The sequence below is a fragment of the Belonocnema kinseyi genome, chromosome 1, assembly GCF_010883055.1.
Source record: "Belonocnema kinseyi isolate 2016_QV_RU_SX_M_011 chromosome 1, B_treatae_v1, whole genome shotgun sequence".
In the NCBI taxonomy this organism is placed as follows: Eukaryota; Metazoa; Arthropoda; class Insecta; order Hymenoptera; family Cynipidae; genus Belonocnema; species Belonocnema kinseyi.
Genome location: NC_046657.1, coordinates 105,565,797 through 105,583,953, shown reverse-complemented (window position 1 = coordinate 105,583,953; position 18,157 = coordinate 105,565,797). Strand labels below are relative to the sequence as shown.

The following is an 18,157-nucleotide window of genomic DNA, read 5'->3' as shown; positions in this document are numbered from 1 at the left end:
AGTATTATTAAAAATTGATTAAATTTAAAAATAATGAATATAATATATTTGTAATATTTATAAATATAATTTTGTCAGGTGTCGCAATTCTCTCTAGTCCGCCTGAGTGCGTTTCACCAGAAAAACGCGATTCCACTCCAACAACTCCGACCGCTTCTTCGTCAAGTCTTCAACCAAATAGCAGACTTACTTTGCAAGCTCAGCAATCCAATAGCAGAGCCAATTTACAAAAATCCCTGCTGAAGGAACTCGAAGAACAGGATCAGGCCGTTGTTGTAAAATTGGGAGACGCTTCCATCGCCGCGCCATTTACAAGCAAATGGTCTTCAATTCAATGCAGTAAGGAAATTACAGATCTTTATTTTATTTTCTCTCGATTTTTATGGATCGTAAAAGAAATGGTGACCGTATCTTAAGGAAAATCAGGAACAAGTCAGGGATTCTGACAAAAATCTTGAAACATTTCGGGAATTTCTTTAAGAAGCACATTAAATAACTGTCAAGGATAATTTATTAAACATTTTGAATTTTTTATTTCACATTTTTTTAGTACATTTATAAAAGAATCTATTTGATGAATGTTACGAGATTGAGATTCTCGTCATTGAGTATTAATGGAGATGAAAAATGGAAATTGGTAAGGGAAAAATTAGGGAATTTTGAAAATGAAAAAGATTCGACTTTTTAGCATAAAAGATTCAACTATTTAGTAAAAAGCGTAACTGTTTATAGTTGATTTTTGATCTTTTTTGTTTATAAATTCGACAATTTGATTAAAAATTCAACTATTTTGCTGAAAATTTATTTATTTTGTTCGAAAGTCAGCTTACATATTTGATCGAAAATTCAAATGCAACTGTTCTTGGTTGAAGTTGAATCTTTTATTGTTTGAAAATTATACCATTTGGTTGAAAATCTATCTTTGTAGGTTGAATGTTCAACAATTTGGCTACAAATTTTGTTTCTGAGAAAATTCGTCTGTTGGCTTGAAAGTTTAATAATTGGGATGATTTTTTTCTTTCTTGACTGAAAAATCTTTATTTATTGAAAGTTTGTACCTTTTGTTTGTAAAATTCGTTATTTTAGATTAAAATTTAACTCTGGTTGATAAATCTATTATATTTATATTTTTAAATGATAATCTTAGTTCTGTAAACTTATCTAATTTAATAAAAATTCGCAATTTTGGTAGAAATTTAATCCTTTGGGTTGAAATTATTTTCATTTTTGGTTTACAAATTCATCTCCTTTTGTAGAAATTTAATCCTTTTTTGGTTAAAAATGCAATGGATTTGTTGAAAAACAAATTGATGAAATTTTTTTTTTGTGTACAAAATTAATCTTTAAGATTTAAATTTTATCTTTTTAGTTTTAAAGTTCATCTCTTTTAATAGATTTTTTTATGTTAAAAATGTAACTGTGTTGATAAAAACTTAATTGTCTTGTTAAAAATTTATATAATTTGTTGACATTAATTTTGTTGTACTTTTTTTCTGAAACTTTATTTATTTATTTTTTGAAAATTGATCTTATTTGGTCGAAAATTTAACTTTTTTGTTGAACATTTGTCTTTTTAGACAGAAAATTAATCCTTTTAGTTTCAAATTGTATATTTTATTTAAATCCAGCAACTGTTGTTGGTGGAAATTTAATTCTTTTTTTGTTTTTAAAATTTAAATATTTGTTTCAAAATTCATCTTAGTAGTTTGAGTATTTAAAAAGTTGGCTAAAAATTCTGTTTTACATAAAATTTGTCTTTTGGTTTGAAACTTCAATAATTGGGATAAAAATTAATTTTTCCCTGATAAGTGAAATAATTTAATAAAATTAATAATTTAATCATTTAATTAAAATTTTTTGAATAAAATACATAAGTTTACAGAAGTAAGTCTGTAAACTTATGTATTTGATTAAAAATTGATCTTTTTTTTTGAGAGCCTGTTTTTTGTTTTGTTTTAAAATTAATCTATTTTGGTATAAATTTGATCTTTTTTTGGTGAAAAATTCAACTATTTTGTTGAGAAATGAACTATTATGTTGCAAATTCAACTCTGGTGAAAATTAGTTTTTTGTTGAAAATTCATCTTTTCAGGTTTAATATTCAAGTGTTTTGTTGAAAAGTCATCTACTTTGAGAGAAAATTCGTCCTTTCAGATCCAAACTTCATCTTTTTTTGTTGAAAATTCAACTGTATTCGGTTGAAGTTGTATATTTGTTGTTTTTAAATACGACCGTTTTGTTGAAAATTAGTTCTTTTTTTTTAAATAAAATTTCTACTCATAATTTAACTCATGAAAATTTATTTAATTTGTTGAAAATTCGCCTTTTTTGTTTAAAATCAGTCTTTTTAGTTTTAAAGTTCATCGCTTTTAATAGAAATTTATCTTTTAGGTTGAAAAATCATCGTTTTTTGTTTAAAAGTCAGCGGTCGTCCAAAAAATTAATTTATTTGGTAGGAAATGCAACTGTTTTTGGTTGCAAAATTTGGTTGCAAAATTAATTTTTAACTCAAATTCGTCTTTTTGGTAGAAAACTAATCTTTTTGGTTTAAAAATGTTCTTTTTTATTTCAAAATTCAACTCTCTTGGTAGAAATTTGTTGTTTGTTTGTTAAAAATGCAACTGCGCTGGTGAAAAATTAACTGTTCCGTTAGAAATTAAAATCTTTGATTTAAAATTTATCTGTTTTGTTGAGAATTCATTTTTGTTAAAAATTCATCTTTTCGGGTTAAGAATTCAACTATTTTGCTGAAAATTTATTTATTTTGTTGAAAAGTCTTTTTTTTTAACGAAAATTCAACTGTTTTGTTGAATATTCATCTGTTTGGACAGAACATTCCTCGTTTGAGATTCAAATTTAATCTTTTTTGTTAAAAATTAAACTGTCTTTTAAAAAATTTAAATATTTGAGTAAAAGTGCAACTGTTTATAATTTAATTTAATTTTTTTTCGAAAATTCGATCATTAAATTGAAAACTGATCGTTGTAGGTTGAATCTTAAACAATGTGCTTAAAAATTCTATTATTTTGTTGAAATTATTTTATGAAAGATTGAACTTTTTTGTTAAAGTCATCGCTTTTAGTCGAAAATTCAACTTTTTTGTTGAAAATTCGCCCTTTTTTTATTGAAAATTCATATCTTATCGTAGAAAAGTCATCATTCATGGTTGAAATAAACAAATCAATTTAAAATTTTAAAATTTTAGTGAATTTTGAGAATAAAATGAACTAATTGACACTATTTTTTATCTAGGCAGTGATTTCTAATCTTGATAATATGAGTTTTTAAATTTTATTTGCAGTTTGTCACATAATCAAGCAAGGTCGTTGCACTTTAGTGACGACTTTGCAGATGTTCAAGATCTTGGCACTGAATGCCTTGATCTTGGCCTACAGTCAGTCCGTGCTGTATCTGGATGGGATAAAATTCAGTGACAAACAGGCAACTTTGCAAGGAATCTTGCTCGCTGCTTGCTTCCTGTTTATTTCTCGCTCAAAGCCACTCAAAACCTTATCGAAACAACGACCACTGCCAAATATCTTTAATCTCTACACCGTACTGACTGTTCTCCTTCAATTTGCGGTGCACTTTTGCTGCCTTATTTATCTCGTTCGAGAAGCTGCGATTCTCTCGCCAAAGTGAGTACAAATTTCCTTTTTTTTCTCTGTTTTTTTTTTCATCAAGAATATTGAATTTCAAAAAAACGGGAAAACATCTACGCAAATATATTTTATACGAAATATTGTTTACACAAAGTATACTGATTATATTTCTCATGAACAAAATATTTTCTAAACAGATTATTCCCTACACATAATTCAATATTTTTACACTTTTCCTGGTTCATAATATTTTCTACATAGATTATAGTCTACATATAAATAAATAGTAATTTAGAGTGGCTGCTGGACCGGGAAACCGGGAAATGACAGTGTATTTTTTTTATCGGGAATTTTACAAATTTGTAGAAGACAAATCTGTCCACGTTCGATTTCAACAGTTTTTAAATAATTAGTGGAACTGTTATGTTTTTCAATTATGCTATTATTTAGCTTGAAATGCGTGATTCAAAATTTTTTTACATTAAAAATTTTCCAATTAAAATTTTTATTTCTAAGCTTACATTCTTAATTTAAAGACTTTTTAAATGCTTTTTCAAAGACTTGAGCAAATAAAAAATGAAAACCTTTGATGTTGACATTTTTCGATAAAAAACATTTTTATTTAATAAATAAATAAAATTTTTTAAGTTCATCTGTACTTTAAGTAATAAAAAGTGAACGAAAACGATTTGACAAAACGATTTTAAACCAGTTCAAAATTTAAGAATTTTCAAATTTTAACGTTAAAATTTAAACGGTTTCAATTTGAAAGTCTTAGTCATTAAACAAATGTGAACGTGCGACTGAAAGTTTATAAACTATTTTCAACTTAAAAATAACTTCATAATAATATATTCTTAATTAAAGGATTTTAATAAATTAAAAATATTGTTTCAGTCTAAATTATTCACTTGTTTTGTTAACCCATTCAATTGCAAATTTTTAATAAAAAAGAAAGATTAATTTTTGAATATTTAGCAATATTTGAATTTTGATTTAAGTTTGAAATAGAAAATCTGGAATCGTTCAAATTTCGAAGAGCGTTTAATTGCTGTATTTGAAAAATGCCTAATTTGTAAGTGAAATCTTTACTTTTTGATGCATAATTTACAAATGAACATTTCTAGAAAAAGTTTGAGTAATTTTAAGAGATATTTAGGAGTTTTAAAAAGATTAAAAATGATCATGAAAATTTTAGAAAGTTTTGAATATTCTCTTAAAAATAATTTTTCAAAATGAAAAATTATTTCTAATTTTCATAGGAATCTTAAGAAAATGTTCTCATTCTTTGTTTTATATTAGGCTATCATTTCAAGTTTTACATTAAGTTTGAATCTTTTCAAAACTTCTACATGTCTCTTAAAATTACCCAAATTTCGCTTACAAATAATAAATGTTCAATTCTTATTTATACATCCAAATCGTAAAGAAATTTTCTAAAATTTTCAGGATTTTCTGAAAATTGTAGAAAAAATACAATTCATTTTGACAGATATTTACAAGTGCTGAAAAAATTTCCAAAATAATTTTTAATTTAAAACCAATTTAAAACAACTTCGAGATTTTTCAAGGTTTTGAAATAAGATTTTGAAGATTTCCAAGGATTTTTAAACTATTTAAAAAGAAAATAATTAAATTTCTAATTCAAGAAGTGTTCAGTTAACCTTTTTTCAATTTTTCAATATTTGATTTTTCTAGCTTAAAATTCCTTAAAATTATGTAATTTTGAAAATTTTAAAGTTCTTTGAAAATCAAATTTTTTTGTTTAAATATCAACTATCATATTTTTTGTTGAATATTCATATTTTTAGTTGAATTTAACTGTAGTTGATTTAAAACTAAACTATTTGTTTGTTGAACTACCAACTGTCACATTTTTTGTTTAAAATTAATCTTTTTTAATTGAATTTAACTATTTTGAATTTAAAATAAAAATTATTTTTCTTTGAAATATCAACTATAATATTTATTGTTGCTAATTCTTATTTTTTATTGGAAATTCAACGATTTCATTGAAAGTTGAACTCCTTTGTTTACATTTTTTGTTGAAAATTCATGTATTTAGTTGAAATTTCATCTCTTTAGTTACAAATTTAACTATTTTGTTGAAAGTTCGTTTTTTATTCTGTGAAAATTAATTTTTGAAACTGAAAATTTAACTATTTCATTTTCGGTTGATTTTTTAATTTGAAAACTCATCTATTTGGTTAAAAATTTACCTTTTTCTTTTACAAATTCAAATATTTGGTTGAAAATACATCTTTGTGGGTTACTAATTCAACTATTTCGTTAAAAATTGAACTATTATGTTTAAAAGTCTAATTTTATTGTCGAAGATTCAACTATTAGTTGAAAGTTGAACTACTTTGATAAACATTCATTTAGTTGATTTCAAATGTAACGAAAATTCATCTTCCTTTTTTGTTTCAAAATTAGTTTTCTTAACGGAAAATTTATCTATTACAGTTTTTTTCCTGAAAATATATAATTAAAAAAATTAACTTTTTTTCGTTGGACTATGAACTGTTAAATTTATTGTTTAAAATTAATCTTATTTGGTTGAACTCAACTATTTAAAATTTAAATTAAAAGTATTTTTTCTTTGAGATATCAATTATAACACTTATCGTTGCGAATTCCTATTTTTTATTAAAAAGTCAACGACTTAATTGAAAAGTTGATCCATTCTTTGATCAAATAGTTAAAAAAGTAACTATTTTTTTGAAAATTCGTTCTTTTGTTTGTTTAAAATTTATTTTTGAAACTAAAATTGTAAGTTTTCCATTGGTGGTTGAATTTTTATCTATTTCATTTGAAAATTAATCTATTTCGTTAAAAATTGGTTGTTTTTATTTAAAAATTTAACTATTGGATTGAAAATTGGTATTTTTATTTGAAAATTCAACTATTTTGATAAACGTTCATCTTTTTTCGTTAAAAATTTAACTATTTGGCTTCAATATTCAACTATTTGATTTAAAATTAGGCATTTTTTGGCTGATGCGTAATTTTTTTTATTTAAAAATTTAGGCATTCGATCGAAAATTCATCTTTATAGGTTAAAAATATAAATATTTTAACAAAACTTTAATTATTTTGACGATAATTCGTCTCTTTTGCTTACAATTGCAACTGTTTGGCAGTAAATAAGAATATTTAGTCTAAAGTTCTGTTAATACTATTTGTTCGTATCTATTGGGAATGGTGGTCTACCATTTCACCACATGGTGCCGAAAAATGGAACTAGAAAGAGTAGGTACAATTTTAACATTTATTTTAATTTTTGCATAAAAGTGTTTTTACGATTATTTTGTGAAGATTAAAACAATGATTAAATACTAAAACCAAATATTCATAAAAAAAACAAATAGTTTTAGATAGAATTTCCATGTTATACAGTGAAAAAACACAATTTTGTAAAATAGGTTTAAAAAACAATACAATTATGTCATTATTTCATGTGAGTTTCAATGCATTTTAAGCTTATATAAACTTTATATTAATGCATATAGCAACAGATTTTATCCACATTATGCCAAGAATACGAATAATAGACGACTGGAATTTAAATACGAATACTAACCTAACTTCTAGCTCTGATTTTTAAATAATAAATATTTCATGTCCAAATTATTAAAAATTTACTTTGAGTTCATTTTTGCTTCAAAATAAGTCCATTTAAGTTTATAAGCTTTTGAAAATCACAATAAAGATAACAATAATTGTTTTTTTTTTTAGAAAAATATTTCTGTCAAAAAGTGTGGGTTTTCACTGTATAATAGGTCAATTCCATCTAAAACACTTTGTTTCCGATAAAGACTTATTTTTATTATCCAATAAATACTTTGAACTTCAAAAAAAATGGTTAAAATACTTTTATGCACAAATTAAAATGCATCTTTAAAATTGTGCCTATTCTTTCTAATTCGAATTTTTGTCACCAGGTGGCCTATCGCAGTTTAATCATTCTCAATAGAAAATACTCAAAAATTAATTTCCATTGTTAAATATTCTTTTCTTTTTGTTGAAAATTAATTTTTTAAATTGAAATTTAAGTATTACGGATAAAGTTCTATCATATTAGTTGAAAATTCATCACTTTTGTTGATAATCCAACTATTTTCCGTTGAAAGTTAATTATTTTCGTTAAAAAGTCTTTTATAATATTTTTGGTCGATATTACATATTTTTGGTTTAGAAGTTCACTATTTTTTTGAAAATATAATTATTTTCTTAAAAATTTAACCATTTTATTAGAAAGTCATTGTTTTGTGAAATATTTATTTTTTCAGGTTTAAAAGTCAATTTTGTTCTCAATTTGTCTCCTTTGGCCTAAAATGAATCTTTTTCGGTTGAAATTTCAACTATTATGTTTAACATGCAATATATTTCGATCTAGAATCTTTAGCGTTTCACATTTAATTTATCATGGTATCGACACATTACTTTTATTTAAAAGAATTTTTCCCTATTTTCTAGAAAAGTTACCATATTAAAGGGGAAAGAGTGTAAGGTCTACTTTCATATTTCCGATGGTGAATAATTTGTGTACAATTTATTTTGTGTAGGAAAAGTTTTACACATAATGCTTATGTGGACATTATTTCATTTAATGTTTTAAAATATAGTTTGTATAATGTGTACGAAAATGTGTAGGAAAACTATTCATCATAATATTTTTGTATACAATGTTTTTAGAATATTAATAGAATAAAGTAATTACTATTTTTTTTCATGTGCAGGATATATTCTGTGAAAAACAAATATTTTGTGTCGGAAAAATATGATATAATACTATTTAATTATGTGTAAAAGAATTTCTTTGATTAAGGAATATTTATTTTTCAGAGACGACAAACTGTCGGCGATCCTCGCCCCGAAGCATAATTCTACTGTGGAAAACGTTTTCGATGATTCCGAGGAAGAGGAACCGTTTGAGGCGAATATTATTAACAGTACTGTGTATATAGTTTCTATGGCGTTGCAGGTTGCGACTTTTGCAATCAATTACAGGGTGAGTAGTTAAAAATTATTTGAAATTCTAGATAAGGTTTCTAACTTCACTATCTGTTTTATTCAATTACTGGAATTGCTATAGATTGCGTCGAGATTTAATAATAAAAATGGAAAACTGAGATATTTATAATTTCAATTTTAATTTGCAGAATTTTAAGCCCTTGCAATACAAATGTTTCTAATTAGGGTGGCATTGTTTTTAAAATCTTAAATTATGGAATATCTAATATCAAACGGTACACTAGTGCGAATTCGCACCAGAAGTTTGTTCATTTTGTTGGCATTTATGCAAGCACAGCTGCAACAGATTATCCCGACATATATTAAATATATATGTTAAATATGTGTGATATAAGCTAGTTGTTTATTATATGTTCAATATATCAAAGAATTGATATTAAAATTGCAAACAAACCAATTCGCACCAGTGTACCATTTACGCATGCTGGGTTGGAGTCTACCGTTTGAGGGTTAGAAATATTTATAAATTTTTGACTGGCTTAATTCCGAATGATAATAGTTTTATTGGGAATGGTCGTCTACCATTTCGCCATCTGGTGCTGAAAACTGGAACTAGAAAGAGAAAGTGCAATTTTAAAGCTGTACATTCATTTGGGCATAAAAATGTTTTGACGATTATATTTGTGATTTAGGGTGGCCGTTTTAATCCAAGAAAAAAATTCCCGATTTTTCCTCGGTTCGCAACATTTTTCATGGTCAATCAGGGTGGCCGCTTGACCGAGAAACCGGGAATTTTATGAGATCGGGAAAACCCGGGAGATGACCGTGCATTTATTTTTTGACGGGGAGTTTTACAAATTTTTAGAAAAAAATACGTCCAACTTAGATTTCAACCTTTTTTCTTAAAATAATTAGTTAAATTGTAATCTTTTTTAATTATGATAGCATTCAGTTTAGAATGCGCATTTGAATTAAAAGAATGTCAAAATGTAGTTTTAAAGACTTAAAGCAATTAAAAATTAGAACCGTTTAAAATCGAAGATTTTTTATAACAAACATTTTTAGTTGATCAACTTTGAATATTAGTTAAATTATGATTTTTAAATTTGAATTGCACTTTCAAATTTTTTAAATAAATAATAATTGATTGTAAAAAACGATTCGGCATCAGTTCAGAATTTTAGAATTTCCAGATTTTAACATTAAAAATTAAACTCTTTCAATTGGAAAGTCTTAAGAAAATGTAAACGCCCTATTGAAACTTCATAAATCACTTTTAATTTTAAAATAACTATTAATTAATATATTTATGATTAAAGGTTTTTATTAAATTTCAGTCTTAAATATTCCATTTTCAAACCACGTAATTTTAAATTTTTCAATTAAAAAAAGAACAGTTACTTAATATTTATAAATATCTGACCGTGCATCTAAAGTAAGATTTCGAACATGAAATTTCGAAGTTTTTTATTAATAACATTTTTTAAGATTGCTAGGAAAATTGAAAATTTTTTTTTTTAATTATTTAAAATTCGAATGTTTTTAAAAGATATTGAGAAGTTGTGAAAAACTTTTAAGAATATTTTTTAATTTAAAAAAATTTGAAACAACATGTAGATGTTTCAAGATCTTGAAATAGAATTTCAAAGCATTTTAAGGATTTTTCAACTATTTAAAATTAAAATAATTTGACATAATTGAAACAGAGATTTTTCAATCTTTTACAAATTTATAATTGGAACAAGAATTTATGCAGAATAATAACCGGGAATTTCAAATTTTAACCAATTCCGAGCTATCACTGAAAATTTTCGAAAAGGAACAAAATTTTGAAATGGAACAGGGAATTTTCCCAAGGAATTATAATTCTGAGTTGAAGCAGAGAATTTTCAAATTTTAACCAATTCTGAATTGAAACTGGTATTTATCCAAAAGAATAATAATTCTTCTTGGAACAGGGAATGTTAAAATTTAAATAAATTCCTAGCTGGAACAGGGACTTTTTTATTAGAATGAATTTTTATTTTAAGTTGAAACGGGATATTTTTGAGAAAAATTAAATTTATGAATTGGAACAGGGAGTTTTACAAAGATTCGAATTCTTTTTGGAAACGGAAAATTTTCGAAAAGTATTAAATTCCGGATTTGAACAAGGAATTTTCAATTTTTATCCAATTCTGAGTTGGAACTGAACAATTGATAAAAGTGAAAAATGCGTAATTTGGCAGTTTAACTACATTTAATTTAAAATTGTGCAGTTGAAAAGTGTTAGTAGCTTACATATTATACGTGCAAATTATTGAGCATTTGAATATAAAATTGTTGCATGAAACCAATTTTAAACCTGAATTCTTATTACTTATTACTTGGAATGGAACTTTTTTCTTTGACAAAAACGGCCACGCTGTCAATGAAATTTAAAAAATCGAGCTTTGAAGCTAATCATTTTTCAATTTGAATTAATCAAAACTGAATTGCAAATGAAAGCACTCAAAGTGGAACTTTTGAATTTTTAACTTTTAAAATTGACGTTTGAAAGTTTTCTAATTCAATAATTTTGTATTCAAATCTGATTCAAATGCTCAATAATTAAATGCAGTTAATCAGCCAAATTAAGAATTTTATAAATTGAAGAGTTCAGAGATTCAGATTCAGTTCTAAAAATATAAATACACGTTATCATTTTTAATTCTCTAAACTCTAAATTGAAGAATCAATCAATGAATACAAAATTTTCAAAATTATATTATTTAAAGCAATTTTAAGCCAGAAACATAAAAAATTGAACTATTACATTTTTTATAAACTGAAAACTTCTTAAATTAAAAGTTAAATTATTTTAAATGCTTAAAATTCCTTAAAATGCTTTTAAATTTCATGTTTGATAATTTTGTAAATCTTTTTGAATAATTACTCAAAATTATCTTTTCAAAATAAAAGTCATTATTAATTTTCATAGGAAATGTTTTTTATTCTTCTAAAGCCATTCAAAGTTATTTAAAATTTTGTACGAAATCTGCCTAAATCTAGATTTTGTTTTAAATTTCTTGAATTTATTTATAGAATAATATGTGTTCAATTGTTATCTATACATCAAAGTTTAACAATTTGACTCACAAATTAAATTTTTGTTGTTAATTGAACAATTAAAAGCTAACGTTCAAAATTTAGTTTTTAATATTTTACTATAACTACTAATTTTTAATAAAGCTAGATATTTCTAAATATTAAGTAATTCTTATTTTTCTGAATTAAAACATTTCAAATTAAATGGTTTAAAAGTCGAATATTTTAGAATAAAATAATATGTGAAATTCAATAAAAGCTTTTAATTATGAATATATTATTTTAAGGACATTGTAAAATTGAAAACAGTTTATAAAGTTTCAATCAGGCGTTTACATTTGTTTAACTAATAAGACTTTCCAATTATAATAGTTTACGTAATTTTTAACGTTAGAAACTGAAAGTTCCAAATTTGTGAACTGATTTCGAATCTTCTTGTAAAATAAAATATTATTCATTTTGTAAACCTAAAATCTTCGATTTCAAATGCTTCTAACTTTTAATTGTTTAAGTCTTTAAAACTGCATTTTGAAATTCTTTAAAATAAAATGTACACTTGACAATTAAAATCTAAAATTTTAAATTGGTTAGAGTGGACGATTTTGGAAATCCGTATTTTAAACTGAATGGTATCATAATAAACATTTTTATGCTGAAATTAAAATGCATCTTTAAAATCGTACCTATTCTTTTTAGTTCAGATTTTTTGTCACCAGGTGGCGCATAGCAGTTTAACCATTCCCAATAGACTTGATTAAATTTTAAAATTATATTTTCAATATTTAAAATAATTTTAAAAAAATTTTTTAAAGTTGGATTACTTAAATTTGCGAACCAAAAGATGAATTTTTAAACGAGAAGATTAATTTTCTACCAAAACAATGATTTTCCAATAAAAGGTATGAATTCTCAACCAGATACATACTTGAATTTTTAACTAAAAAATACAACATGTCAACAACATATAGTTGAATTTTGAGCTAATAATTATCAATTTTTAACACAAAATTACATAGTCAAACTCAGTGAACAAAATTAATTTTTTACTAAAATTATGAATTTTCAATTAAGAATATGCATCTTCATCTGGAATAGTTGAATTTTAAACAACAAAAAAGAATTTTCATCAAAATACATGAAGGTTCAACTAAAGAAAATAAATTGTCAACCAAAATTGAATAGTTTAGTTTCCAGTTTAAAAAAATTAATGTTCAGCCAAAGAGATGAATTTTCAATTAAAATATTCAATTGGAATCGTTAAATTTTAAAACAAAAAGCTAAATGTTCAACTAAAACTATGAACCTGTTACTGGAATATTTGGATTTTCAACCGCAATGATTAATTTTCAAAGAAAGAAGATTAATTTGTACTAAAACAGACGAATTAATTTTTTTTTTAATTCAATAAAACATCTTATTTTTTATCAACGAAATAAATTTTCAACTAAAATCGAAAATAGATGAATTCTCAACAAAAAAAAAAAAGAATTTCCAAAAAAATAGTTAATTACAGTAATATAAAGCTACTTTTACAAATAAATAATTATGTTTATTCAGTTTTATATTTTAATTTAAAAAAAAAATTGAACACGCTCCAAAAAAAATTCTTCGACATAAAAAGAAAATTTCCTCGCATTTTCAGGTTTTTCTAGGGATATAAAAATTCCCTGTTAATTCCAGGTTTTCCGAGCAGGACAATAAGGGGCACCATATTAGCATATTTAACAAGATAGATGAATTTGCAAATAAATAGTTGAATTTTTAAACAAAAGTATTACTTTTGTACCAAAACAGTAGTTTTCCAAACAAAATATATGAATTCTCAATTAAATAATTTCAACCAAAAATGTAAAAGGTAAATTTTTCGTTACAAAAATTAGTTTACAAGCAAAGAAAAATTTTTAACCAAATGAATAAATCTTCAATGGAAATTGTTCAATATTTTACGAAAAGAATGCATTCGCAACAAGATAGATTATTTTTTAACTACAAAGAATAAATTGTCAACCAACACCTAAATAGTTTAATTTTCTGTTTAAAAATTGATGAATAAACAAAGAGATGAATTTCATAACTAAAATAATGGACAATTTGACTGGTATAGTTAAATTTTTTATTTAAAAAAAAATTATTTAAAATTATGTCAACCAAAAAGCTTATTTTTCAATTAAAGTTATGAATCTTCAAGCAAAAAAAGTAATTTTGAACAAAAGAGTTGAACTTGTAACCAACAAAGATTTAGATTTTTAATCAAAACAGTTGAGTTCAACTAAAAAAAGGACTTTAGAACATAAGTTGCATTTTTAATTTTGAAGCAAAAAGAATAAAATTTTACCAAGAACAACGAATTTTCAAAAAATACATCAATTTTTAACCAATTATATAATATTTAATTTTAACCTTTAATTTTAACCTAAAAAAAGCACGCTCTTAGAAAAATTCTCTGACTTTAAACAAAATTCCCTAACATTTCCAGGTTTTCTGGGTGTGGTAGACACCCAATAGGTGTGACCAATTTTTGGTCCTTTATAATAATAAAGGACCAAAAACTATGCATTTTTAGTGCAACAGCGTTTTCTATTTCTAAAATTGGTTATTCTTAATCCAAGAAATTAAATTTTTTTCAGAAATTTTCAGAAAAGGCATGCGCGCGCGTTTTCTAAAGAATTTCAGAAGAATGATATTTCTATAACCTTAAAAACAAATGAGTAAATAAAGCTAAAAAAGAAATATTTATTCCAAATTTTTATTTTGTATTCACTATCATTTATCACTTTAAATTTTAATTTGGGTGAATTTTGTTTCCTGACTGAAAAACTTATTTTGGTTAAGAATTGAATTTTTTGTTTGAAAGTTCCTCTATTTTGTTGCAAATTCGTCTTTTTTATTATAACTGATTGAAATTTAATCTTTCCTGTTAAAGATCAATTTTCAACCAAAAATGGAATAGTTAAGCTGTCAGTGAAAAGAAATTAATTTTGAACCAAAATTATGATTTTTCAACTAAGATTATGAATCTTTATCTGTAATAGTTGTTTTTTAAACAAAAACAAAAAAAGAATTTTCAACTTCAATGATTAATCTTTAACTGGAATAAGTGGATTTTCAACCAGAAAGATTAACTTCTACTAAAAAAGATGAATTTTCTTCAAAATATTTGAATTTTCAACTAAAAAGATAAATTGTCAACCAAAAATTAAATAGTTAAATTTCCAGTTAAAAAATTAATGTTCTACCAAACAGATTTATTATAAATCTAAATTATGGATAATTTAATTGCAATAGTTAAATATTCAATTAAAAATAATAATAATTTTCAAACAAAAAAAAGTAATTTTGAAGGAAATAGTTACATTTGCAAATAAAGTGATGATATTTCTACTAGAATTGTGATGCTTCAATTAGAATAGTTCAATATTATACCAAAAAAATATATTTTAAACTAAATATGATGAGGCTTCGACTAGAATATTTGAATTTTCAACTAGAATGATAAATTTCCAAACAAGAAGAATAATTTCTACAAAAACAAACGAATTTTCAACTAAAAAATATAATTTGTTGACAGAAAATTGAATAGTTAAATTTGTAGTTAATAAGATTAATTTTCAACTTAAGAGATTAATTTTTGTAACTAAAATGATGAAATATTCAACAGAAATAGTTACATTTTCAGTTGAAAAAAATTTATTTTCAAGAAAAATAACCAACTTTTCAACAAAATAGTTTAAGTTTCGACTGGAATAGGTAAATTTATAATAAAGGAGATTAAATTTCAGCCAAAGAAAAAACGAATTTTTAGCAAAATATCTTATTTTTCGACCAAGGAGATACGTTTTCAATTAAAATAATAAATCATTTACCAAAAAAATTGGTTTTCAATCAAAGAGTTTAACTTTCAAATAAGGAATTAAGTTCTATTAAAAAAAAAGAATTCTGAACGAAAAATGTAGTATTAGATACTTTAATTTAAAAATTTTAATTTTCAATAAAAAAGTTAAATTAAACTAAAAAAGAGGGCATTTTATCATAAGTTGAACTTTAAATTAATGAAGATTTTTCAGTCAAGAGAGACAAAAAATTGGTAAGAAACTGTTGAATTTTCAAGTAAAAAGATTAATTTTTGATAAAGAAGATAAATTTTCTACTAAAATGAACAAATTTTATAGAAGATACATTCATTTTGAACCAAAAACGATCAATTTAACAGTGAAGTAAAAGTACAATTTTCAATTAAAGCAATTAATTTCAAACTAATAAAAAATGAATTTTCAATAAAATAGTTAATTACAATAATATAAGTACTACAATAAAATAAATAAAAAAATAAGTCAATGGAGCAATTATGTTTAGCACTTCGATATACAAAATTTAATTTGTAGATTTTTTAGCATTTAAAAAAATAAGCTTTCCAAGAATCTTAAAAAGTTTTAAGAGAATAGCATTTTTTCAAAATGTCGTAAAAGCTTAATGCTAATTTTTTATTTTGATAAATGAATTTTAAGAAAAAATTTACAAAGATTTCAAAACATCTTAAATTAATTTTTTACTTTGGTTACGAATATAATTATTATTTTGAAAATTCATTTTTTTTCGTTTAAAAAGGATTTTTTTTACTGAAAATGTAGCTTTTTCATTTTAGCTAGAAAATTTGTCTTTTTAGTTGCAAATTCACTTGTTTTGTTTAAAACATTTATTTTTTGGATTAAAAATTCAAATACTTTGTTCGAAAATTCATTTTTTCGGGTTGTAAATTTAACTTTTTTGTCAAAAATACGTTCTTGGTTCAAAATGTATGCAATTTGTTGAAACTTTGTTTTTTCTGGTACAATATTAAAATAAAATGAAATTCACATTTATGGTTGGAAATTAATTTCATATCTTCAAAATTTAATTGTTAGGTTATAAATTACTTTACAAAATTCAAATTTTTTTCTGAAAATCCACGTGTTTTTGGTATAAATTTTTTTTTGTAGAAAAATAATATTTTCCGTTAAAAATTTACTTATTTTGTTGAAAATTTAACTATAAGGTTGAATATTTCTTTAAACTTTCAAAACTTTGTTAGAATGAATAAATTTATTTTTAAATTAATGGTTATTGGCAGAAAATTGATCTTTTTGGTTGACTATTTATTTCGTTTTGAAAATTAGTATTTTGATTAAAAATTAATTTTTTTAGCTGAAAATTTAAGTGACAGACCATTTTTTGTCGAAAATGTATGTTTTTTTTATAAAATTCAATCTTCTTGGTTGAAAATTGATCCATTTCGATAAAAATTCATCTATTTTGTTAAAAAATTATCATTTTTTGTAGAAAATTTAACTTTCGGGTTAAAAATTCATTTTTTGTTTGTTGATGATGCATTATGTTATTTAAAAATTAATTTTTGTCGTTGAAAGTTAATTTTTTTGTATGAAAATGTAGGTAGATATTCCATTTTTGTTAGAAAATGGATGTTTTTTAGTTGAAAATTGACTTTCGTCTTTTTGGAACTGAAAATTTAATCATTTTAGTAGAAAATGCACATTTTTTGTTATAAATTCAACTTCTTCAACAATTCCTTTTTTGTTTAAGGATTCAAAAAATTTGTTGAAAATTTTTAGTGTTTGGTTTAATTGAATCGTTTTTTATTGAAAAATAAAATATTATTTAGTTGAAATATCGACTATTACACTTTTTTCCGAGAATTAATTTTTTGTTATTAAGAATTCATCACTTTGGTTGAAAATTTAACTATATTTTTGAAACTTCCCATTTTTTTTATTGAAAATTAATTATTTCAACAGTAAATCTAATTATTTCATTTTTTGTTCCAAACTTTTTAAAAATTATGCTTCGTTCTTTCAAAATAATTATTTTAATTTGAATAATGCACTGAAAAATTTACTTTTCAATTTTTGGTTGACAATTTATCTGTTTTTTATTTTTTTATTTTGTTACAAAAAAATTTTCTGGTAAAATTAATTTCTTAACTGAAAATTTAACTATTCCATTTTTGTTTCAAAACTGGTATATTTTTAGTTCAAAATTTAACTTAATGTTTGAGAATTCATTTATCTTGTTGAAAAATCGCTTTTTCTGATAGAAAATGAATTCTTTTCGTTGAAAATATAACTATTTTGTTAAAAATTAATCTATTTTGATGAAAATACTATATTTTTACTTGAAAAATTAGGAATTTGAATTTGTTAAAGTAAATTCGACAACATTAATTTCAACTAAACCTGCACTGAATTTAAGATTAAGACGATAAAATAAAAATTTGTTTAAATTAGTATGCAAATTCATGGACTTTAGAGACAAATTAAAAAAATGATTAATTATGCTTTTAGTATTATTCAATTATTTAATTAATCGGCGGTGTTATATATTGAAGAATATCTTTTAACCCTTAACCGGCCAAAAAACCACTACCGGGACACTGCTTTTCAACGGCCAATAACTAAGACTATTCGACACTAGAAAAAATTGAGACACATATATTTTTATTGCTTAAGATCTCCTCTTTC

At 23.6% G+C, this 18,157-nt stretch overlaps 1 protein-coding gene across 1 annotated transcript in view; it reads left to right on the top strand.

Annotated features, from left to right (window-relative positions):
- The window catches only part of LOC117179399 (manganese-transporting ATPase 13A1), a 73,406-nt gene that overhangs the window by 52,029 nt on the left and 3,220 nt on the right, over positions 1-18,157 (top strand). The window contains exons 10-12 of the mRNA XM_033371150.1: positions 79-339; positions 3,302-3,638; positions 8,451-8,616. Of these exons, the coding sequence (XP_033227041.1) occupies positions 79-339; positions 3,302-3,638; positions 8,451-8,616 (764 nt within the window). The remainder of the gene's footprint in view (positions 1-78; positions 340-3,301; positions 3,639-8,450; positions 8,617-18,157) is intronic.